The sequence below is a fragment of the Physeter macrocephalus genome, chromosome 15 (genome assembly GCF_002837175.3).
Source record: "Physeter macrocephalus isolate SW-GA chromosome 15, ASM283717v5, whole genome shotgun sequence".
Classification (NCBI taxonomy): Eukaryota; Metazoa; Chordata; class Mammalia; order Artiodactyla; family Physeteridae; genus Physeter; species Physeter macrocephalus.
Genome location: NC_041228.1, coordinates 41,060,158 through 41,084,694, shown reverse-complemented (window position 1 = coordinate 41,084,694; position 24,537 = coordinate 41,060,158). Strand labels below are relative to the sequence as shown.

Here is a 24,537-nt window from a genome sequence, read left to right as displayed (position 1 = left end):
TCCCCGCGGAGGCCCGTTCGGTGGTGGGGGGAGAGGGGGCCCAGCTTTCCTTCCATTCTTCCAGCTTCGCTAAGACCTTCTTGGTGAGATGAACAATCCTTTCTAAGGGTTTGCCCGCGCGAGGCAACCCAGGTAAGACGTCCCACGTGCACTCAGTCAGCTCCAGGACCCACGACCCCACTCGGAGCGGAGGAACCAACCCCACGCCCCGGCTGCCCAGGTGGGTGTGGCCTCCGCGGTGGCCCCGCCCCCTCGAGCACGTCGCGCGGGGCCGCCCGGGCGGGGCGAGGGAACAGGCAAGAAAGGGCGGAGAGCGAGCGGTGTGGTGTGGGTGTGCTCGTGCCCGCGCTCGCGCCTGGCGTGTGGGTGGCGGCGCGCCCGTGCGCGCGCAGGGGAGAGGCCAGCTCTGGCGGCCGTTGTGGGTTTCGACTGGAGGGGCGGGAGGGTCACCTGAGTCCGGATCGCGCCGGCTGCGCGGGGCCGCTGGCTGCACACCCTGGGAGGCTGGGACGGGGAGCGAGCAGAGTCTGCGCCCGGCGCCCGGGACAAGGAGGAGTTGGACCTTCTCTGCAGCCGCTTTCTGCGCCCGGCCGGGTAGGTGAAGCCCGGGTTGGTTGTCCGGCGGCCCCTGGCGGGCCGGGAGAGGAGAAGCGAAACTTTCTGGGCGCTTCCCACCGCGGTCCCCGGGCCGTCGGCGGCGCGGGGAGGTGTCGTCGTCTCGGGCGGCGGCGACCGACGCCATGTTGGGGTCTGTGAGAAACGGGGCGCTCCCGGGCCGCTCCCCTCGCGCTGGGGGAGCCGCGCCCGCCCGCCGAGCTTGAAGGCAGCCCGCAGGGCCGCGCCGGTGCTCGTCCAGTCCGCGGGGTCGCGGGGAGGGGGCCGGGCAGACGCGCGAAGGGGGCCCCGAGGTCGGGCGAGAAGTGAGGTGTGAGGACCGGGGTCCAGTCGTGGCCACCGGCGTCTTAGGGTGCAAGCATCTTTCTATCCAAAAAGTTTGCAGGGTCTGGGCATCAGGGATGTTGTAACTTGAACAACATATTTTTATGTGATTTCGGGCAAAAAATGGCACCGCAGAATTTGCTCTGATAGAAGCGCTGGCTCTAACGCCTTACTTATGTGGAGTCTTTTAAAGTCGTATGGTCTTTTGACGAATTTAGTTTTCCTTTAAAATTCTTATTGAAGGCCGAGAGCTTGCTCTTCATGTGTCTTGAATACCCCTGCGCGCTCTTAGTACATTGCAGCAGTAACTTGTGAGTGTGCGGTGGGAATAATGGGTGGTATTAAGGTTACAGATAACCAAGCCCTTCTCTGTAATTCATAGACTCACAAAGTATGTACGCTGATAAATACCTTCTTTGTTGTGTTTTAGTACGTTACTGAAAAAATTCAGTAAAGACAGACACGAACGTTCACTGAGAGACTTAAAGGCACGTGTTCTCTTAGGAATAAGGTGAAGTGATCTTGACATTGCGAAGTTTTTTCCTTCACTTTAGTTCCTTAAAGGTGCATGCCTACCTTGTTTTGAGCATTTACATTTTTCTGTACTCTGGTAGCTCATGGGGTCCTGAGGTTAATTCAGTATTAACGAAGGCTTCTATTTTAAATCGTTTCGGGTCCTCACAGCGTTGGAGGTGAATGGTATTAAGTTACTTATTTGGAAAGCACATGTAATCGCCTCAAAAAATAAAACTGGTGTACCGACCAAGGAAGGCATCAAAAAAGATTCAGCTTGAATCACCCTAGTAAATGAATGTAAATTACTACTTTTAATAAAGGCATCTGAGCTTCCAAATTCTGTTAATTGTATTGAAAGCATTCTTAACCACAAATAAGGTAAAACATTCAACATGTCGTGGAGAATTTCTGTTCTTGAACTATAAGTAAAAATATAGCTTCTCAGATTTGATTGCTAATTTTCTTAGGGTTTTTTTTTTTTTTTTTTTTTTTTTGCTTCATTGTCAGGTAATTGCCATTATACATATTTATTTTTCTGGATGTAGGAGTTACCGAGAATGAGGTGATTTAACTAACTTCACAAATCTAGCAGCCAAGCTGGTATTTAACTGAGGTCTTATGACCGAAGCCTTCTCATTTTTTTTAATAGCATAACTTTGCAGGATACATAACTCATTCCTGTGGTGCAGTCTGTGTCCACCTTGGTTCCTCTGTCTTAGCTGCTCTTTCTGATTTTAATTTAGTTCCTCAGCATATATATTTCCTAGAGTATTTCCTAGGAAATTTCCTGATTTACAAGGAAATTTTTCCTCTTAAAAATACTCACTTGAGCATATACTCTTTGAAGCTTTTTTGCCCTGTTCTCCTTATCCCACCCCCGCCCTTTCTCCCCAAGAATAATTCACTTATCTCATTGCATCTCAGTAAATATAACATTTATCTGTCACGGCACCTCCTTGACAGCAGGCATTACATGAGGTCTAACTTGCCTCTTCATCCCCAGTGTCCCAAGAATATAGCAGATGTTCAGGAAAGGTTTGAATGGATGAATACACATATGTTTCTTGTAAATGTACTTAATGAATTTCTTGTTAAATTGCACTTTCCATGGGCATAAGTAGTTAAATCTTCTCTAATTGTTTTTGGGAGGGGGGGGATTTACCTTGGTAACTCAATTAATTTTGGACTGGGGATACAGAACTTGAATGTTACGAAATTTCCAAGTAGATAATGGACTGAAGTATAATCAACAAAAAAGCAGCAGCTGTGGGTCAACAAAAGGATAATAATCATACTTTTAAAGTGCAACTGTATTTAGTATTTGCACTGAATGGAAATAGAGTTAATGCCTGAAAATTTTGAAGGTCATGTTTATACATTTAAGCTCTCTGATAGAGCAACTCTCATTTCTCTACCAATTATTGTTTTGCTAGAATTGTCTTAGAATTTTGTTTTAGAATGCCTTGCTTATTGGAAAACATATAACTAACTATTGCTTTCCTGTTGATAAGTTTATCTTTGAGAACCAGCTTTGTGCCACCAGCTGCATGCTTAATAGCAAGGTGTATGCTGGCTTAATAAAATAGACTTTGTAGATACACTCTCACAGTGCTGTTTTAAGTTGCAAAACTTAAAACTAGGTGGCGTTCTGTAATTCTGTAATGAAATTACTGTAGAATTTGGGGTTAATTCCCTGCCCCCATAACTTTCTCTCCAGTCACTCCATAAACCACAAACTGTGTGCTCAGTTTGGGAGGTCCTGGGAAGAGAATATAGAAGGCATTCAAGTAGTTGCTGTGAGTGCTAGAGAAAGCAAGTTGTATGTAGGGTGGATTGGAACCAAAGCAAACCAAACCTGAATTCTAGGTCTGCTCCATTCTAGCTTGTGACTCTTGAACAAGTCACTTCACTTCTTTAAGCTTCACTGGACTCACTTGTGAAATGGACACTGAAGTATTTGCCTAGCAGTGTTGTGAAGATTTACTAGGATGTTTGTGGAAGTGCCTGGTGCAGGATATTCAGTAAGTTAATTAGCAAATGAGCAGAGTGGCAGTGAATTATAGAATTTTAAAAGGGAAGCAACCTTTAGAAATACGTACTTCAGTTCTCAACTTTGGTGCACATTAGAATTCCTTGAGGAGCTTCTGAACCCCACCCTTGAACAAATCAATCACAGTTACTGCGTTTGGAGTCAAAGCATAGGTAGCTTTGCCAGTTTTTTGTTTGTTTTAATGTGCAGTCAGGGTTGAGAACCATTAATTTAATTCAACCTCCCATCTCCTTATTCTCTTCATTTTGTTGTTGAATAAAGTGCAGAGACAGGTTAAGTGCCAGCCAAATTCCTGTCAGGTTAGAAAGAATGAATAGAGGAAAGTGACGTGCACAGAAGTTAAAGTAACAGTTACCTTCATTTCAGACCAGAAGGGCCACATTTGGAACTACAGTTCACTAAGTCCGGTGGAGACCGTCTCCACTCTACATTAACAACCTACATGGATGCCTATGTTATTTAACCTTATCATCATTTAGACCTCAGGTCTTAATCTGTGACCAGAGGTGATTCAAGGGCCTGTTTTCCATCATACCTGATGAACCAGCTTTTTGTTCTCATCGTCACCTGCAGTCCCTCCCACGCGGTTAGTTTTCTCGTTTTTTTCCAGTCCTGAACTCTATAGTTCTGACCAGTTGGTCAGTTCTCAATTTGTAAATATCACCTTTTACTTTTTCTACTTTGGTCCCTGCCTAGCACTCCTGAAAAAAGTCACATCTATGGTGACTGTTAAATATCTGTTTTCCAGCTGCCTGTGTACTAGTTCCTTTCTAATCTTTTCTCATCCCAAAGTTGACTCATTTTCTCTATTGCCTTTTCACTCTTAGGTTGCTAACCCCAATCTTGAAATGCTTGACTCTTAACAGATGACCTTGCTTCCTTCTATGGATTTTATGATGTGAATCTTCTGTTTTCTTCTTTGCATCAACTTTTAAAGTCCCTTTTTCCTTTCCATTTCCATAAGCGGAACTATCCTTAATTCTTTATACTTGTTTCATTTAAACAGTGGTTGGAGAAAAAAATAAAAAAGATTTTTGTATTCTTTGATTATATTTTTATTAATTATACCTGTAACTTTGTGTTTATTATATTTTTCTAAACATTCTTTGCATTTTGTTAATTTAAAAACTTTTTTCTTTGTCTATGAGAGAATATGTGTTCAATATAAAATAATCAGGCAATATCAAAATATTTCATCCTAGTACTTAGAGATAACCAGTACTAAATTTTGGGTGGGTGTCTTTCCAGACTTTAAAAAAAATTTTTTTATATTGCGTGTGCTGTTTAGAAGCTTTTATTTAATATATTGCCTTATTTAACAGTTTTCCACATTAAATATTAATCTGTGTTCTCCAAAAAGCTATCTAAAAATCCATTATATGGATATGCCCTAATTTGCTTCACTAATGTCCTGTTGTTGAACATTTAGATTGATTCTGACTTTTCAACGTTATAGACAAAGCTACAGTGAACGTCTTCATGTGAACAACTTTGTACACTGGTCTAATTATTTTTTGCATATATTCTTGGAAGTAGAATTGTTGTGTAAACTTTTTAAAGTGATTATATTGCCAAAAATGGCATTTAGAAAAGTTATTCCAGTGTATACTTTCAAGAATATGAGTGCTTATTTTTTCCACATCTTAGAGAGGTGAATAATACTTAATTTAAATTTTATTTCTTTGATTAGCACTGAGAGCCAACATTTTTCCATTTACTGGTCATTTTCATTTGTTCCTTTGGAAATTGCCATTTGTATCTTACCCATTTTTCTTTTGGGATATTTTCCTTTTATCTCATTGATTTACAGGAGCCCTTTATATATTAAAAATGTTGACCCTTTGTCATATTGTGCAACTATTTTTCTTTAACTTTAAGGCTTTTTTCCTCTTAGTGTTGAAGTTTAAAATTTTTACGTGGTAAAATGTTTTCTTTTATGGTATTTGGCTTTTTTTAATGTTATGTTTAGCCATTCCTCTCTAGGGCTAGAAATTTAAGTTCTGTTTGTCACTATTAGAGTTGATGCCAGAGGGAAAACTTTACAGTACAGCCTCCCTTCCCCGCAACCCCAAGAGTTTGTTTCTCAGGTTAAATTTCTGTGACTAAAAATTCCAGGGTCAAAGGGCAGTGCTTTCTGAAATATTACTGTACATTACCTTCAGTCCTCGATATTTTCCCCACGTTTCACTGCTTATTGTGACCTTTTGGCACAATGAGGTCATTTAGTCTCTGCGACTTCTGAGACATGTGAAAGCATGTTGAAAAGGTGCTTTGTGCTTTCTTGTCTCCCCTTTTCTCTTCTCTTGCTTTCTAAACTAGGCATTCCCCAAAGTTTAGTCCTCTGCCCTCTCCTCTCTTCAACAGCATCAGTGATCATCTCTTCACAGATAACTCCGAAATCTCTTTCTGTACTGGAGCTCCCTGCTCATCTTGGGGTTTCTGTTTGTCTGACAGATGTTTGTCTTGTGGATACCTTGAAGGTACTTCAAGATAAGTATGTCCCAGACTCATTTCTTCCCTCCTGAAACAAAACTAGCATCTGATCTACCCAATGGATTATGCTTAAACCTTTGAAGTCTTATACTCACTGTCAGACCCATTCAGTTGGTTCCTAAATCCTTTCTGCCTTACCTCAGTAATCTCTCTTACTTCCATCTTCCCCTTTTTATTTCTCCTGTCAAATTTGTGGCTTAGTCTTTTGTTACCTCTCACTTAGAGACTGCTGTAATACGCTCCTGCTTTTTTTGCCTTCAGTTTTGCTTCTTTGGTGGTCTCTCCAGTTCATCCTGTGTTCTGCTTCTGTTTACTTATTAATATTTTCCTATTTCCTATTTTCCTTGGTCTTCCCATTGCCTATACAATAAAGTCTAAACTGTTCAGTGTGATGCTTACTTTCCTCTGCATTTTGGCTCTTCCCTATCTTGCCAGGTTTCTAGTTTACCACTATACATTCTCCAGGCCCTACCTCCTTCAGCCTGGACTCAATTATTTCCTCTCTGGGGAATATATTGTATTTGTACACCATCATTTCCTATCTCTCTCCCTCTCCCCTAAATAGTTTGACCTGCTACTTTTGCTCTAAGGCCCAGCTTGAATTTCTAGTCATTTAAGAGTTGTTCGTAAATATTCCCCCTGGTCAAAATTAACCTCCCAACTACACTCTTTGGTCTAAGGTTTCATCACTCTTTTTATTTTTATTTATTATTTTTTTTGTTTGTTTTTGCGGTACGTGGGCCTCTCACTGTTGTGGCCTCTCTCGTTGCGGAGCACAGGCTCCGTACGCGCAGGCTCAGCGGCCATGGCTGGGCCCATGAGCCATGGCTCATGGGCCCAGCCGCTCCGCGGCATGTGGGATCTTCCCGGACTGGGGCACGAACCTGCGTCCCCTGCATCGGCAGGCGGACTCTCCACCACTGCGCCACCAGGGAAGCCCTTTTTATTTTTTTTAGTTAAAAAAAAAATTTATGTTTTTGGTTTGTTTCTCCTCTGTTCCTTTAGATTTTGAGTGCACAGATTGAGGTAATCATATTCCTCAGTTCATAGCATACTGTATGAGTACCAAACACTTTCTTGTTTTGTTTTGTGTTTCCTTCCTTATCAGTTACTTCCATTATCCTCTTTCCTATAGAAACAAACCCTAATGTATAATACATGAATTATATATACTTGTGTATATAAACTTGGGTATATGGCTGTCCTCCTTCACAAAGATTGTTAGTTTTGAGTACTTCTACCTTTGTACAGAGTAAGTAGTCAGTAAATGTTTGCTACTTGAAATTCATTGAAAATTATTGATTTTACTAGCTTCAATATTGCTTAGACTAAAAACCCAGGGATTTAATTTCAATTTTACTCTTCCATATCTAGTTTAGTTATGGCAATCCTGAACATTACCGATTCTTTCTTTTCCTGTCGCAAACTTCAGACTCTCATCAACTTTCCCTTTTACTTTTGCAATAATTTTTCAGCTGGGTCCTTTCAGTCTCTCCCTCCTGAAATCTTTCACTGTTTCCACAGTTATCTTAGAAGAATCCAGATCAAATCAGGCCACTCCTTCCCAGAGCTTCAAAAAGAACTCTCAGGAACCAAGAAGATCTCTTGTCTTATTTTTTTCTCCCCTGTTTTTCTACTAAATATCTCTTCTCCAGCCACTTCTGCAGCTGTACATGTAACTTTTTAAAAACACATTTTTACTTGCAGAGCTTTATGCCTTTACGTGTCATGTTTTTGCCTCTTGAAGTTCACAACCTGTTTTCAGTGTTTTTTTCAGTGTATTTTTCAGAACCTGTTTCAAGTGTTCAATTGCTGCGTTCTTCCTTACCGCTTTAACGTTTTTATTATAGTATTTATTTCATTGTGCTTTTTATTAAAACCTTGTGGGAACATGTCTTAATTCCCAGTGTCTGGTTCATTCTTGTTTTCCCTTTAACACAAAGCATAAAGTCTTGAATGTAGTGAGTAGATTGTAACTGCTTTGAAAAATACGAAAGAAAATTTGTTAGGGATGTGATGGGTACCAGCTTTATTTTTCCAATATTATACAATGATTTAACAGCTGTCAGCACTGTACAGCTGCCCCTGTACAAATACTTTTTGAAATGATGAAATTTTTTATCTGAATATTGTTGATGATGAAAATATGCATACACCATCATTTTTTATTTGCTAACTAAACAGCTGTGCTTTTCGGCAAGAGAAGAAATCATTTTTATGTATTATCTTGAGATTGAGATTTTAAAAACAGGATCTGCTCTGCTCAATACTTAGAATTCACAGTTAGATACTATAGTTAAATAGACGAGAACATTTGCTTGTAAATTAAAAATCTGTGGGCCTAGTGAAGGGTGTGGTTCCTGTTTTGTGTGAAAATTAGTACTATGGATGTCAAAAATGAAGTCTTTGATTTTCATAAAACTCTAGGTCAAGAAGCTGCTGCTGCTTTTAACTGCTCAGTGCACAGTGATGGCATGTATATGCAAGCAATTTTGTAGGTGCTATTGGGAATACGAAGTTGTAGGAAATGGTCTTCTTTTTTTCAGGAACCTCCAAATCTATTGGGAATAAGCAGGTATACAAGTCTTTATAGAACATAATAGAGGGCTTCCCTGGTGGCATAGTGGTTAAGAATCCGCCTGCCAATGCAGGGGACACAGGTTCGAGCCCTGGTCCAGGAAGATCCCACGTGCCGCAGAGCAACTAAGCCCGTGTGCCACAGCTACTGAGCCTGCGCTCTAGAGCCCACGAGCCACAACTACTGAAGCCTGCGTGCCACAACTACTGAAGCCCACGCGCCTAGAGCCTGTGCTCCACAACAAGAGAAGCCACCGCAATGAGAAGCCTGTGCACCACAACGAAGGGTAGCCTCCAACTAGAAAAAGCCCGTGTGCAGCAACGAAGGCCCAACGCAGCCAAAAAACAAACAAACAAACAACGTAATAGAATATAAGTGCCATAAATGGTACAGGTAAAACGGTATGAGGATTTAAAGGTAAACAATATCTGCCTATGAGGTTACTGAACTGACTGGTAAGATTTCAGAACAGCAAGTGGGGAAGGACATATTGAGCTCAGGTAGAGGAGAGGAAGCTCAGAGCATAACCTGGGAATAGCTAGTAGTCTGGTTTGACTATAACAAAGAGAACATACAGAAGGAGGTAAAACTGAAAAGATAGACTGGGCAGGCTGGGGCTGGACTGAAGGGCTTTGAATACCAGGTTAAGGATTTTGGAATTAATTCAGTTGGCCAGGGAACCTTTGGTTGTTGAATAGAGAGTTACCTGAGCATAGCTGTAGTTAAAGAATATTAATCTTGCCTTGTGTGGTATGGTTTAAATGCTAAAGACTAGAGGACTTGTTTCAAGTTTGAGGTTCGTATTCTTTCCCTTTCTAAAGACCTTTTTTTTAACTCCCAATGTGACTGTTCTGGTTTTCTAAATTAATTTTTAAAAATCTTCAACTGTGGCTTAGTCATTCTTTGTATACCATGGTGAGTTTATCAAGCCTAACCTGTTTGAAACTGCGTTTACTGATGCCCTAAATTAGTCATACTTTACTTTTCACTTTCTTTTAGTGTTTGAAGAATTATTTTCATACGTTCTACTTATTACTGTGTGTTTTAAGATTTTTGTGTCATCAGTGGCTTTCTCCAAATACCTAATAAGGTCCACATGAGTGAAACATTTCTGGAATATTTATTTCTGAAGGTAGCTAAGTATAATGGAAAGAACATGCATTTTTTACAAAAACTGGCTGTGTGACTGGGAAAATTCCTTAACTAGTCCATGACTCAATTTACTTTTTTGTAAAATGGATATGATTATCCATTTTAACAAAATTGAGATTACTAAATGAAATAGAAAAATGTGGATGTTCCTAGCACGTGTAGGTGTTGAGTAATGCTTTTTCTTTTTCCTTTCTTGGTTAAGCCTGTAGTATAGTGCATTTGAGTCTACTTTTCAGTAATAGGCAAATTTAGTGCCTACAAGAGATTTAAAACAAATTACTGTGGCTCTCTGTAAATGTGATTCAAAGTTTAGAAGTTTCAGTTCTTATCAGTCCACCTTTATGAGTTTAAAATTAATATAAAAGATTGTTCCTTTCTTTTTTCTTATCTAAGAAATGAATGTTTCCTTGATCACTACTAATTTCTGCAATACATATTGTATAATTGGTTTGCCACAGTGGCAGAAATGCTAGTGGAAAGGAGAGGGAAAAACTGTGTCTTCTTATTGATAGAATCAGTAAAATTTACTAAAATTCCAAATTTAATTTGCTAAATGTTCAAGTATTTCTTCTTTGCTTTATTATCCTGGTATTTTATTGAAAGTCTTTAGAATTTCCTGATGATTATTATGCTTACTAAATTATAGAACTTTTGAAAGTAAAAACTGCTCTGTCCTTCGCATATGGTAGGTGCCTAGAATAATTGTTCATTTGACTTAGGTGCATTAGGAGAGAGGGACCTACACATTTGCCCAGGGGGGGTGTACCTCTGATAGTTTCTTGATGCTTTTTAAAAAAATCTCTTCTTTCCCCCTTTCCTGTTTGTCTCTCCTTTTCCTTTTACAGTTTCTATAGTCTTAATACAGCAGTAACACAGATTTTAAAATCTCAAATGATATTAGGACATAGTCGAAAGTTTGATTAAAAATTAATTTTTAGTCTTAGTAAACCAGAAGTATGGCCCATCTACTATTGGAGTTCATTATTTTAAAGACAAGAAAGGGCTTTGCAGATTATTTTATTCAAGGTGGTAGCTGGTGTGTGTGTGTGTGTGTGTGTGTGTGTGTGTGTAGAGCAGTTAGGCAGCTTGTATGAAATCTCTTACTTTAAAGACAAGAAAGGGCCTTGCAGATTATTTTATTCAAGGTGGTAGCTGGTGTGTGTGGGGGGGGTGTGGTTGTGTGTGTGTAGAGCAGTTAGGTAGCTTGTATGAAATCTCTTATTTAGTGCCAGAGCTGAGATTAGAATCCAGGTCTTTTGGTTCATAGTTTATTGTTTTTTCCATTATAATGCACGGTTGAATACTGAAGCTCACTGATATCAGATGTCTTGGGTATGTGTAAGAAATTAATTAGGTGATTTTTTTGTTTTAAACTCACCTGCAGGGATGAGATAGAAGTATTGGTTTTCAGTAATAAGAACTGGACCATAGTATTCTGTGACAGTTGGGCTCTCTTCTCAATTGTAAATAGCATTCTGACTCTTTTTTTTAAAAAGAGTTTTTGCCTCTTCTAGTATTACATTTTTAACAGGTGGTAGACACTCCATTGAAGAACATACTAACTTTAGAAACAAGATGTTACCAAAAGACTAGTGTGGAACTTGGACGATGCAAATGTAATTCTTGTCCACAGTTGTGAAGGAGATAACTTGAAACTTGGATGGTTTAATTTTTTAAAATTGGTATATAAAGCTGTCTTTATAAAAGTTAAGGGGGTTGCTTTGTTTTGTTTTTGGTATGCTTTTCCTGTGGTTCTTACATTTTAAACTATGAATTAAGGCTGCCAGACACCATTTGTTAGAAAAGAAGACAGGAAATCAGTTGGAAAACTGTTGCATGTGTAGAGTTCTCTGAAGTGTCTGGATGTGGTATGAAACTAACAGATATATTAGAAGTTTTCTTAGTAGTAGTAATGAATTAGAAAATATAATGTGGAAAAGAGACTAGATTCAAAATAGCAACAAAACGAATGAGATACTTGAGAATCTAAGTAATGTAACAATCTTGTGAGAAGAAATGTACAAAATTACTGGGCCATTAAACAAGATTTAAAACCTTGGGAAGAGATAGTGTATCAACCTGCTAGGAACATTACAAGTGTAATATGAATTCACCAAAATTTCAGTGGATTTGGTCTCTATTTTTTTCACTTATTTATTGTAATTGGAAATGGTTCTAAGCCTTAAATTCACAGTGTAATTACCTGAGAAACTTTAAAGTGTCCCAGTACCCAGGCCAGACCAGTAAAATCAGAACATTCTGGGGGGAAGGATCTAGATATCAGTATTTCTTAATCTTTAATATCAATCATCACAACCTGTTGGTCTCAGTTTTGTATTTTGAGTTTCTATTGATATTTTAAGCAGTTCTAATTATTTGTAGTGATTGATATTTTGTAAATTTTATTTCTTAGAGATTTTCAAAACAAAAAGGAAATTTACAAATTAAAAAACATAGCTTGTTATTACCATATGGGTTCATTGGACATGTGTAAATCTAAGATATATTATAGGATTTTAGTGAGTGATCTTGTTTTTCCTATATCTTGAAGCATTTTTACTATTTTATTATCTTAGGAATTATTTAACCAAAAAGAAGAAAATAGAAGTGATGTAATTGCCTGGAAGGATGATGCAGTGATAAAATAAATCACCACTATTACACCATTTTTCAGTTTTATTATTACATTAACCAAAGTATTGCATCATCTTTTAAAAAGATACGAAAGCAGTTTGGAGATATCTTTAGTCTTTTTGTTTATTTTAAGCTTTCATTTAGCATATTTGAGAATTTAGATTTTTTTTCATTTTTCATCTAATGACAAAGAAAAAAATGAGCAAAGCTAGACATTTCAGAACTATTAGACAAGTCAGAGGGTGAGTGCAAAGAAACAGCAACACTTAAACTAATAATGATGGTGAAACATTATAAGTGAAATCTCAGACAATGAGCCTTCAGTTGATGATTTTCTAGATGAGTTTTCTCAAACTCAGAATTAATTAGTAAACAATATTCCTAAAAATAGAAATGGAAATATTATAGATTCATGCATGACAACTTATGAGCAGTTAGTTGCATTTAAAGGATACTATACTTTTGTATCTACATACCTTCAATAACAGAAATGTAGAATAAGAAATTTGCTACGTTTCAATTTTTATAAAGATTGTTCTTAAAGTTATTGTTTTTTACTATTCGTTTATTCTTATTTCTGTATATTAGTTATAAAGTGGCTTAAAATATTAAAAGTAAATAAAAAGGGTATTTTGGACTCAGAGAGTAAATTGGGATGGCTATTTTTTTATGGTATACTAAAGGTTAAGAGTTCCCCTGTGGTTCCAGGCAGCTAAGGTTGGGAACCACTGTTCTAAGTAGATGTTATCTGGACAAATAAGCAGAAGAGATTAGGTAAAACATTTAAAAGGTTAAGTAATGGGAAATAGTCTAGACTAGTTTTACCAGGTGCATGGTACTGACAAAAGAATTATAAAACAGGTTAATGGATTAGACCAGACAGCCCAGAAGCAGTGTTATAATACTATATAAAAATTTAATATAATAGAGTGTCACAAAGCAGTAGATTAGATTATTAATACCAGTAAATAATAGCTACCACATGTTGACTACTTGCTGAACATTTTGTATGCATTATCTCATTTAATCCCCCCCTGATATAGCTGCTATTATTATTTCCATTTATAAGTGAGGAAATCTGAGGTCACACAGTATTTGGTGATTCTGGAGCAGTTAGCTCCTTTAGAATGCAAATATTTGAAAAGGAAAAAGGGTTTTTACCTATGACAGAATAAATTTAAGGTGGATAAAAGAATTAAATGTAAAACATAAACCATAGAGAATAATAAATAGGTGCATCCGATATCTGGATAAGGGAAGCTTAGGAGTCAGTCATTGCGAAAAAAAAATCACAAAGGAAAATATCTGTAAGTGTAACTACTTAACAAATAAAACTCCCTTTGTGTCAAATATCATAAACAAAATTACAGCTTAATATCTAGGAAAAGCAATGAAATAAATGGGTTAATAGACTTTATGTGTAATATACTCTTATAGATTAATAACCTAAATATACGAGTGTAGAAATACAAGTTAGTAAACACATTAGAAAGTAGCTGGTCGCATGAGGTAGCTACGAAATAAAATATTCAGTTAAATTGAAAGTACTGTTCTTTTCTGTTTTAGGACCTTTGTCCATAGAATTAGTTCCTTTGCAAGGCTGACTCCTCATCCTTTAAGACCCAGTGTGTAGCACCACCTCAGTGAAGTCTTTGAACTAATCAGATGAGTTTTTCCCTATATCTTGGCACACTGCTGATTTCCTTCATTGCACTCCACCTTTTGGAATCACCTATTGGTTTACTTACTTATTGTCTTTCTCCTCTACTATACTCTGAGCTCTGAGAGGAAAAGGATAATGTCTGGCGTTTAGAAAGTGTTCAATAAAGTTATTGAATGAATAAACATAATGAATAAAAGAGAAGTAAAAAATGAATAAAATGAGATACCATTTAAAAAAAATCTACTCTATTTGCTGAAATTTTTAAAGGAAAATATTCTGTGTGAAACAAGATGGGATGGATATAGTCATTGTGCTACTTGGTAAATTGGTGTTACCTTTCAGAATGGAAATTTTGTAAAAGGTTGTAAGAGCTTTAAACATTAGTACCTTTTGACTCAGTAATTTTACTTCTTGGAATCTATCCTAAAGAAGTCATCTCTGCCAGAAGATGGGGAAGCATTCTTCCTAACTCTTACTGTATTCACTGATACTCCTTCCTGAGAAAAGTAGACAGAAGTCCAGTTGGGCCGCATTTTATAGTTGTCTTCTGCTTCTTTTCATGCAGGTATGCCAGGGACTCACCCTTGGCTAGCCCTGGTATTCTTGTATTCTAATACTCTCACAGAAGTCTTTGAGAGTTCTTACTGCTTGGGACACCTCACTGTACAGGGAGTAGATTTGGATTTGGACTTTGGAGGAAGGTAAAGGATCCTTTTTAGGCCCTGGGCTAAAGGGTAATGCCTTAAATCCAGTTTATTAAGAGCCTTGCTTTGGGGTATCTGGAAGTAATCCAGCTAATGGTGGTACTTTGATTTCATTTTTGATAATCTCCCTTCTCTCAGCCCCTCCCTGTTGTGCCCCCACCATCTCTTTCTCTTGTGTGTGTGTGTGTGTGGTGGGGGGGACATTTGTATATTCCTGGGGTTTCAAAATCAGTGCTTCCTTTCTTTTTCTTGTCAGACATGTACTGAAAACATTTTAGGACCAGCAGGGATAATGGAAAGGATTGCTTAAGGCCAGAGGCCTTAAGTTCTTTGTGCTCATTGATGTTCAAATATAGGTCACAATCCATTGCTGAAGCCAATCCAGTGGGCTGCAGCTATCATTAAAATAAATGAAGATGCTAGAATACATCATTCATAGAATTGTATATTGTTTGTAACATTGCAGTATGAAATATATTTCTTATCAGCATCACTGTCAAACTTTGAAAGCTATTTGCTCCAGCCAAATACCAGTTAATGCCCCAAACTTCACTTTTGTTGCATCATACTTAAACAGGGGGAAAGATTTATGAACGGGGATTCAGGCTTAATATATCGCAAAATTTGAACAGTGAAACATTATCAGAAGACTGGCTAAATAAATCATGATGACCTATGCTTTCAGGTTATTTGCTCAAATTAGTATTCTTTTATCTTCAGTATTTTTAAGGTTTGCGGTGAAGGTCCAGAGGTTAGCAATAGCTTTCTTATTAGTTCTTATATATAGAGTCAGTGGAGCCTTAAGAAATAATCAGTGTGCCATAATACGCTGGTAACAGCACGGAGGAATCAGCTTTGAGCCTCAGTTTTGTGACAGCCTTGGGCATGGTACTTAACTCCTTTATGTCAGTTTGATCATCTATAAACTGGAGCTGATAGTGCATATCTATCATAAGGTTGCCCTGGGTAGGAAATACAGTAATACATGTGAAGTGCTCAGCTCTTGCTTGGGCTCCCAGTGAGTAGAGTTAATTCCAGGCTGTTTTGCCTGAATCTCTCTATTTGTGCCTTAGTTTCTCCTTCAGCTCACATTTCAGCTAATATTACTAGATTATTCTTTGGGAGATAAAAACTTCACAGCAGTTTGAGGCAGTTAAAATCAGAAGATAATAAATGTGAAAAGCACTGCACAAATTTGTGGTGGTATTAATTCCAGTAGTAGCAATAATAGGAAACCTGTTTGCATTGCATCTGAGCTGATTAATAACTGTAATGAGTAGAATCAGTAATTGAGTCAGGTGGGAATAAATAGATACTTTCAGTTTTCCACAGGTGCCAACGTCTTTCTTGCCTTAGGACCTTTGTAGTTATTCCTTTTGTCTGGAATATTCTCCCTCATCCTCGTCCCTCATGTATGCATATCTAGTTCTGCCCTATCAGCTGAAAAGATACCACTTTAGATACCCTGACCATCCAGTCTGAGTAGACTGAGTAGTCCCAGTGGATTTTTTTAAAAAATCACTTTAAAAAATTACAATATTAATTATTACTTGGGTCTCGATTTTTTTCTGTTTGCCTCCTCCCCAACTAGGATGTAAGCCTTGAAGAGCCAGGGACCTTGCCTGTGTTGTTTATTATTTTTTCCTGTACGCAGATCAGTGCCTAACAAACACTTGTTGAATGTTTGACTATCGTGTAAAGTATGAAAAATTATCCATAATTGTACTTCCCAGAGATAAATAACCATTCTTGATATTATGGTATATAGTTTTCTAATTTTACATACTTACTAGTATCTAATATTATGCGCTTATACCATATTTCGTTGAGTCTAAAGAGGAACATGTTTTACTATATTTTATGTCTCTAAAATTGGGATGTCGTATAATCAAGAGTTTGCCATGATTTAATTGGCAGCATTTTTCTTTCTCAGTAGCACATAAAATGAGGCTGTGTCTTAAAATCAATAGCATCTTAGATTTGATGAAATTTGGTATATATTTGAAACAAAAATGAGATCATTATGTTCAACTCTCCCCACCTAGATATCAATATTTTGAACATTTTTCCATATCACTGTGTTTAGATCTGTCACATTCTTTTTTTTTTTTTTTTTTTTTTTGCGGTACGCGGGCCTCTCACTGTTGTGGCCTCTCCCGTTGCGGAGCACAGGCTCCGGACGCGCAGGCTCAGCGGCCATGGCTCACGGGCCCAGCCGCTCCGCGGCATGTGGGATCTTCCCGGACCGGGGCACGAACCCGTGTCCCCTGCATCGGCAGGCGGGCTCTCAACCACTGCGCCACCAGGGAAGCCCTCAAATCTATCACATTCTTAACAGATATCTAGCATATTATTAAGGGTGTATCATAAATTGTTCAACCAGTTTCTCTTGATGAACATATGGAGCTTTTCCAATGTTTTTTTCTGTTACAAACAGTGCTGCGTTGAATATACTTGTACATATCTTTTGAGTGCCTGGATCAGTGGGTACACATATTTTCTGTAGTGTATGAGGGTACCTGTTTCCCTATATCCTCAGTATTACTGCATCTTAAGAAATTTTTAAAATTTTTGTTAATCTGATGAATGAAAACATATCCTAATGTTTTATTCATTTATTTAATTATGAATGAGGTTGAGCCTCTTTTCATGTTTACTTTTTAAATTTTCTCTTCTGTGATGCAGTTGTGCATAGGGCAGTAGACTTTTAATTGGCTGGCAGATGTGACCTAATTAGAAAGAGAGGCCATCACACTTTGGAGCCATGTGTTATCATACTAATTTTTGGGAACAACTTTCAGGGCAGAGTGTCCACCCTTGTGGAAGGCAAGAGGACTTTATAAGGACCCAGGATTAGGGGAGAGACAGAATTCGGGAATAATCAGAATTGTTGTATCCTTTATAATGGAGGCCAAGAAGGGTTACAGTATCATCAGTTTGTGAGCTGAATACTGGAACTTAAACTGTGCTCTTACTCTTTAAATGCTCCTCTCCTTTCTAATATGATTTGGTTATAGTATGGTATTGTTAGGTCAGTGGTCTGAAATAGGCACAACTCTGGGACTTGAGCGAAGTCAATATTGGATCTAGAGATTAAATCTTCGATCATTTAAGACTAGATTAATGTGGGTTTTTTGCACATTGCCAAGATGTTCTTGTCAACATTTTTGAGCACTTTTACTATGCCAGACAATGTGCGTTTCAAAGATAGATATCAGATGGTCTCTGCCTTTTAGGTTCCATTGCAGCCTATGGAGAAGACAGATTTCAATCCTTCGGTAAGAGTGAGTCCAGAAGGTACAGGGAATATGAAGAGCACAGAGGAAGGTGTTTAGTCTAACAGAGTTCAAGGAAGACTTCTTGGAGTAGGTATGATAAACTAAACTGAGTCTTGAAGGATGATAAGAGTTAGCTGAGGATAGTAAATAGTAAAGGATACAAGAGCATGAGAGAAGATATGTATGGTTGAAATGGACTACAAGTGGTAGGGTTTTCTTAGAACATAACATTTGAGTTAAAGAGTGACTTACGATGAGTCTGGGAAGATATGCAAGAACCAGATAATGAAGGGCCTTAAATGCCATGTTAAAGATTCTGTATTTTATAGGTTAAGGGGAATAATTTTGAGTAATGGTATGGTCAAATTTGCATTTGAGAGGTCACTGCCTGAAGATTGATTTAAGGGGCAAGACCTAAGGTGGTGAGGTGTGTTGGGAAACCATTCTGGTAATCCAGGTGAGAGGAGAGGCTACTAGAAAAATCATAGTTGTTTCTCTTAGATAATATTTGGCCCTCTTGTTCAGAATCCCTCTGAGATTAAATTTCATGAAGCTGATGGCTTATATGCATTTTCTAATTATTTGTTGTTTTATGTCTGTAAGAAGTTTATACTTTTATAAATACCTGCTAATGATACTATATGGAGATGGTTAATAAGTGTTTTTGATGATTATAAAAATTGGGAGATGTTAGCTCTTTTGGTATACTTAGTGATTATCTTAGAGAGAAACAATTGGGGAATTTTGCCTTTGGGTAGAAGTAATGATTTGTTAGATTAAATTTAGATTGTATAATTTTTTTAACTTATGAATTTATAATTTCTGTGTGCTAATTTCTCTCTCTCTCTTTTTTAAGGCTATTAGCAAAAGATGGTGGATCGCTTGGCAAACAGTGAAGCAAATACTAGACGTATAAATATAGTAGAAAACTGTTTTGGGGCAGCTGGCCAACCCTTAACTATACCTGGACGCGTTCTTATTGGAGAAGGAGTATTGACTAAGTTGTGCAGAAAAAAGCCTAAAGCAAGGCAGTTTTTCTTATTTAATGATATTCTTGTATATGGCAATATTGTCATCCAGAAGAAAAAATATAACAAACAACATATTATTCCCCTGGAAAATGTCACAATTGATTCTATCAAAGATGAGGGAGACTTGAGGAATGGATGGCTGATCAAGACACCAACTAAATCGTTTGCAGTTTATGCTGCCACTGCCACTGAGAAATCGGAATGGATGAATCACATAAATAAATGTGTTACTGATTTACTCTCCAAAAGTGGGAAGACACCCAGTAATGAACATGCTGCTGTCTGGGTTCCTGACTCTGAGGCAACTGTATGTATGCGTTGTCAGAAAGCAAAATTCACACCTGTTAATCGTCGTCACCACTGCCGGAAATGTGGTTTTGTTGTCTGTGGGCCCTGCTCTGAAAAGAGATTTCTTCTTCCCAGCCAGTCCTCTAAGCCTGTGAGGATTTGTGACTTCTGCTATGACCTGCTTTCTACTGGGGACATGGCCACGTGCCAGCCTGCTAGATCGGACTCTTATAGTCGGTCATTGAAGTCTCCTTTAAATGATGTATCTGACGATGATGACGATGATGATAGCAGTGACTAAAGGCATATTTTGAAATATTTAATCGGATGTGACTATCTAAGAAATCAGCTCTGGGGGAAATGTAAAATCCTGAGCTTTCTGTCCGTTTTGCTCTAGCCATGAATTTGCCTGAGAAACTTATAACCTATGTGCCTCAATATATTCTATAGAAAATAGGTCCTGTTACCACCCTCAGCCCCAACTGCCGCCGCCACTCTCCTCACCTCCCACAGCTCCCTATTCCTCTACAGGGATAGACTGTTGCGAACATATGGGATAAAGTTTTGGTTTCTTATTCTTGTTTTAATTCTAGACTATTTTCTTGAATGGTTGGGAAAAGATGTTTATTTCACACATGTACTGTTGTTTATTATATGTTCTGTTTTATGGAAAAACTAAAAGCAAAGAATGATGGAAAAAGGAGTGTGATGTGGTCAGTTAATAATGTTATTAGCTTTTTTCTAACCATCCTATCTAAAGGTTAAGACACCAGTAACAGAAATACATGCTTTGGAAATACTTTGTTTGGCTTTTTCATATACCAGGTGGTGCCTTATCATAATAGCACTGTTGTGTGTAATAAGCCCCTACCTTCTCACTTTTTAGTTTGTTTTAAAAATACACTGGTGCTCTTTGAGGTGTAAAATGAATGTTATAAATGGGTGTAATTAGAAAATACTTCTCATTTGACAGCTACAAATAACTAAATTTAGAGGTTCTTTATTCTATATGAATAATATTTTTCCATAAAATAGTTGTGATTACTGTATATTTTTACTTTTTGTAGGTACCAAATTATAATTGTCATTCTGGGGAATTTGGTTTGAAATTTATCAAAATACAAATTGTCATTGCATTATTGCTACTTTTAGTAAGACATATTTTTAGGTGTAAATTCATCTGCTTTAACATTGTTTCTAGAATGAAAAATCTTATACACCTTCTTGAAATGAAACAATCTCTTTAAAAAAATCTCATGCTAGAGCACAGATCTACTTAGGTTGAAGATTTGGAAGAAATAATGTATGAGAATGGTCAAGAGAGACCAGTTAAGTTTGACTAGACTTCATATCTGTGGAAGTATTTTCTATTTCAGTGTGAAACTATCTTGAATTTACAAATATAGTGTTATATTTTATGAAGTTTTGTAAAATCCCAAACAATATTTCTATTTTTGTAAAACAGTTGTATGTTTAATCTGTTTCTGAAATCATTTTGCAATCTATGGAAGTAGAGTAGCAATTGATCTTTCTAAATTGTGAACTTTATTGAGTCAGTCTAGATTGCTTTTAAGAAGAGGTAATTTTTCACTCTTTGCTTTTGAGGCAGCCATTAGGTTGAAAGTATATTTATCATATAAAACTTGATGCATTTTGCACTACTCTCTCCATTTGTATGCTGCAAATAACTGTAGTCTTTCAAATATGAAAAATCAGTCTGAAGTTTGTTTTAAATTCTAAATTCTTTTGTTTTAAAATCTTTAAATCTGGATATATTGCAAATGTCATGAGAGGTTTGATTTAATAACTTGTGATGGAGGATTCTTTGGTTTGGTTAAGGCACTAACTTAACTTTTAAATTGTGAAAGCACCTGAGATATATAGATCTCCCTGTAGGAAATGTGAAAGAAAGGCACAAGAGGTTTTTTTTTGTTGTTTAATATCATATGGACTTTTGTTTCTAAGCAATATTTACATCTAATCAACAAACATATCCAAAAAGGACCATGAAATCTGAGAAGTGCTAATGGAGACTTGCTCGTACATAGGAACCTAGCAAATTCAGGAACCAAGGGGAAATGTTCTGAGATAACATTTATGTTGTCAACCTCTATTGACTCTGTTTTTACAATAAAAAATATTTTACAATTTACCTTCTGTGTATATTGTGACTTGAAGATTTTTTACCCCTTGCTAAGGTTAATGGAGATGTTACGCATATTTTACCTCATTTCAACAGCTGTGAGTGCCTTCTATGTGCCAGGCAGTGTTCTAGGCACTAGGAGTAGAGCAGTGAACAGAAATTGCCTCCTTTTCCTGGAGTTTACCTGCAAATAGAGTCCAAGCTGTGTTTTCTTCCAGAATTTTTTCTGTAATTTTTAAAGCTTTTATAAATCTTACTTATATATAAACCTGAAATGATTTTGGTGCCAATTTCCCATGCTGTTCTCTTGAATGAAATTTACTTGGACTGTAGTGGATCCCCAGTACATTAACCAAATTGATGACTATTGGCATAAAGGAAGCAAAAATTTGTAGATGCCAAGGAGAAATATTAAATTGAATACGTACACCTTAACACAGGAATTCATGCCTTTGGGTCAAGTGCATACAATGGCCAGTTTTATATAAAGTCATTTGTTTATATATCTTTGTCACTTTTATGCTGAAATTTTTTTCTTTTTTTGGCCACACTGCATGCAGCATGTGAGATCTTAGTTCCACAACCAGTGATCGAACCTGTGCCCCCTGCAGTGGAAGCACAGAATCTTAACCACTGTACTGGGAAGTCCCTGAAATTCTTACAGATGGGTAGTATTATTGAATTGTATACCTATGATTTTTGAAACATTCAAAAATGTACTTGAGCTGTAATCTTTCTCTTGGATGTGCTAACTTGTTGTCAAATACATGTTGTAGCTTTATACAGTATAGTAGCAATTATCTACAAATCTACATGATTGCTATACATTTTAGAAGATAAATAAAATTGAATAGTAAAGTCTAGGATGAAAATACATGAAACAGTGTTTATTTTATTGATAGTAACTTCAAAGTTTTAATTTAAAAGCTAAATTATTTTCAGTTTATTCAGCATTTATTAAGTATCTGTTATGTTAGGCTCCATAATATTGGTGTTGGTTGTTTTAAACTTTTTAAGGGTCATTTCTATAAAGGTTATTATTAATGGCATTCTCTTAAAGTAAATTTCTTAAAAATTACTTTGTATTCGGCATCTGAAGTAATTGAAAAATTTTTTTGTAACAGTACACTTAGTATACCAAATTTCAACTCTAGAAAGTAGAATTTTAAGCCATTTAACCAACAGTATTGCTCTTTGTATCCACTCTAAATGTAGTATTTGGCAAAAACAGAAATTGGCAAAGGTAGAATTGCTTGGCTTGATAATCCTATCTTTTTAATTGATCAGTAATAGAAAAGGTTGAGGAAGTTGGTTGATAATATTGCTAACATTATCTTCACCATCCAAACCATTGTTATATTTAATTACGTTAGTTAAAATGATTGCTGTAAAGCTTTGCTGGTATTATCTAACAGTTTATCAAGAAAAAAGGAGTAGTCAATATCACTTTAAACAGATTTTGCTCCTGTCAGCTTAATGTTTAGAGGAAATAACATGCTTTACTCCTCTTTATTTTTAGCTTTATTGAGATATAATTCACTTACCATACAGTTCACCCATTTAAGGTATACAATTAAGAAAATAAGATAAAGTTATACAGTGGCTTTGGTATATTCTTGAAACCATCACCACTGTTTCCAAAACATTTTCATCACTTCAAAAGTAGCCCTGCACTCATTAGCAGTCACTCCCCAATCCCCTAGCCCTAGGCAGCCACTAATGTATTTTCTGTCTATAGATTTGCCTTATCTGGACATTTGACAAATGAAGTCATACATTATGTGGTCTTTGGTGACCTACTTTTTTTCACTTAGTATGTTTTTAAGATTCATGTTGTATCAGGCATGAGTACTTACTCCTTTTTGTTGCCAATTAATATTGTATGGATGACCTACATTTTATTGATTTATCAGTTGACATTTGGGTTGTTTCCACTTTTGGGCTATTGTGAATAATCTTGTGACAAACATTTGTGTACAGGTTTTTGTGTAGACATGTTTTTATTTCTTTTGAGTACATACTTAGAAATGGAGCAGTGGCTTATATGTTACCTCAATGTTTAACCTTTTGAGGAACTGCCAAACTGTTTTCCAAAGTGGCTGTACCATTTTACTTTCCACCATCAATGTAGCCAATTTCTCCACATCTTCCCCAACACTTATTGTCTTTGATTATAGCTTGTGAAGTATCCCATGGTTTTGATTTATATTTTCCTAATGGCTAATGACGTTGACGACCTTTTCATGTGCTTATTGGTCATTTGCATGTCTTTTTTGGCGATGTGTCTGTTAATGATCCTTTGCTGACTTTTAAATTAGATTATTTTTCTTTCTTGTCATTGACTTGTAAGAGTTCTTTATATAATCCGGATATAAGACTTTATCAGATAATTGATTTGCAAATATTTTCCCTCATTCTGTGAATCGTCTTTTCACTGTCTTGATGGTATTATTTGAAGCACAAAAGTTTAATTTTGATGAAGTCCAATTTACCAATTTTTTCTTTTGTTGATTGTGCGTTTAGTGTCGTATCTAAGACACTAGATAATGCCTAACTCAAGATCATGAAGATTTACTCCTATGTTTCCTTCTGACTCTTGAGTGTGATGAGGACTCTTGGTTATTGATACACAGAACATATCCTTAATATTTCCTCCAGAATTAGAGTTGGGAGCTATTTCCTAATGAATTAGATAATTCATTAGAATTCTTTAGCGAATTTCCAGTCAAGTAAAACAGCAATATGTTTGCATTAGCCTTTTCTTTCAAGTCAGTAGGGCAAAACTATTGGATATACTGCAGGCAGGCTCAGAAAACAAACATTCTTTCATATGCTGAAGACATGGTTTATTGTTGCTGGCAGCTGACTTCATATAATTTTGCTTTGAAGTCCAAGTTACTATCAGAAAGAATGACTCAAAACTATTCTGACTTAAGATAAACTGTTACAAAAGTAATAGGGTAAAATTGTAAAGTCTAGATTTTTGTATATAGATCATGCTTTATTTATTTATTTAGGCTGCGCCGGGTCTTAGTTGTGGCACGCGGGATCTTCATTGCAGCCTGTGG

At 37.0% G+C, this 24,537-nt stretch overlaps 1 protein-coding gene across 1 annotated transcript; it reads left to right on the top strand.

Annotated features, from left to right (window-relative positions):
* The first annotated feature begins 438 nt into the window (after nt 1–438).
* PLEKHF2 (pleckstrin homology and FYVE domain containing 2) lies at nt 439–21,824 on the top strand. Its single transcript, XM_007111555.4, has 2 exons — nt 439–594; nt 18,864–21,824. The coding sequence occupies exon 2, from the start codon at nt 18,878–18,880 to the stop codon at nt 19,625–19,627; it is 750 nt and encodes a 249-aa protein (XP_007111617.1). The 5' UTR covers nt 439–594; nt 18,864–18,877; the 3' UTR covers nt 19,628–21,824.
* Nucleotides 21,825–24,537: the final 2,713 nt, after the last annotated feature.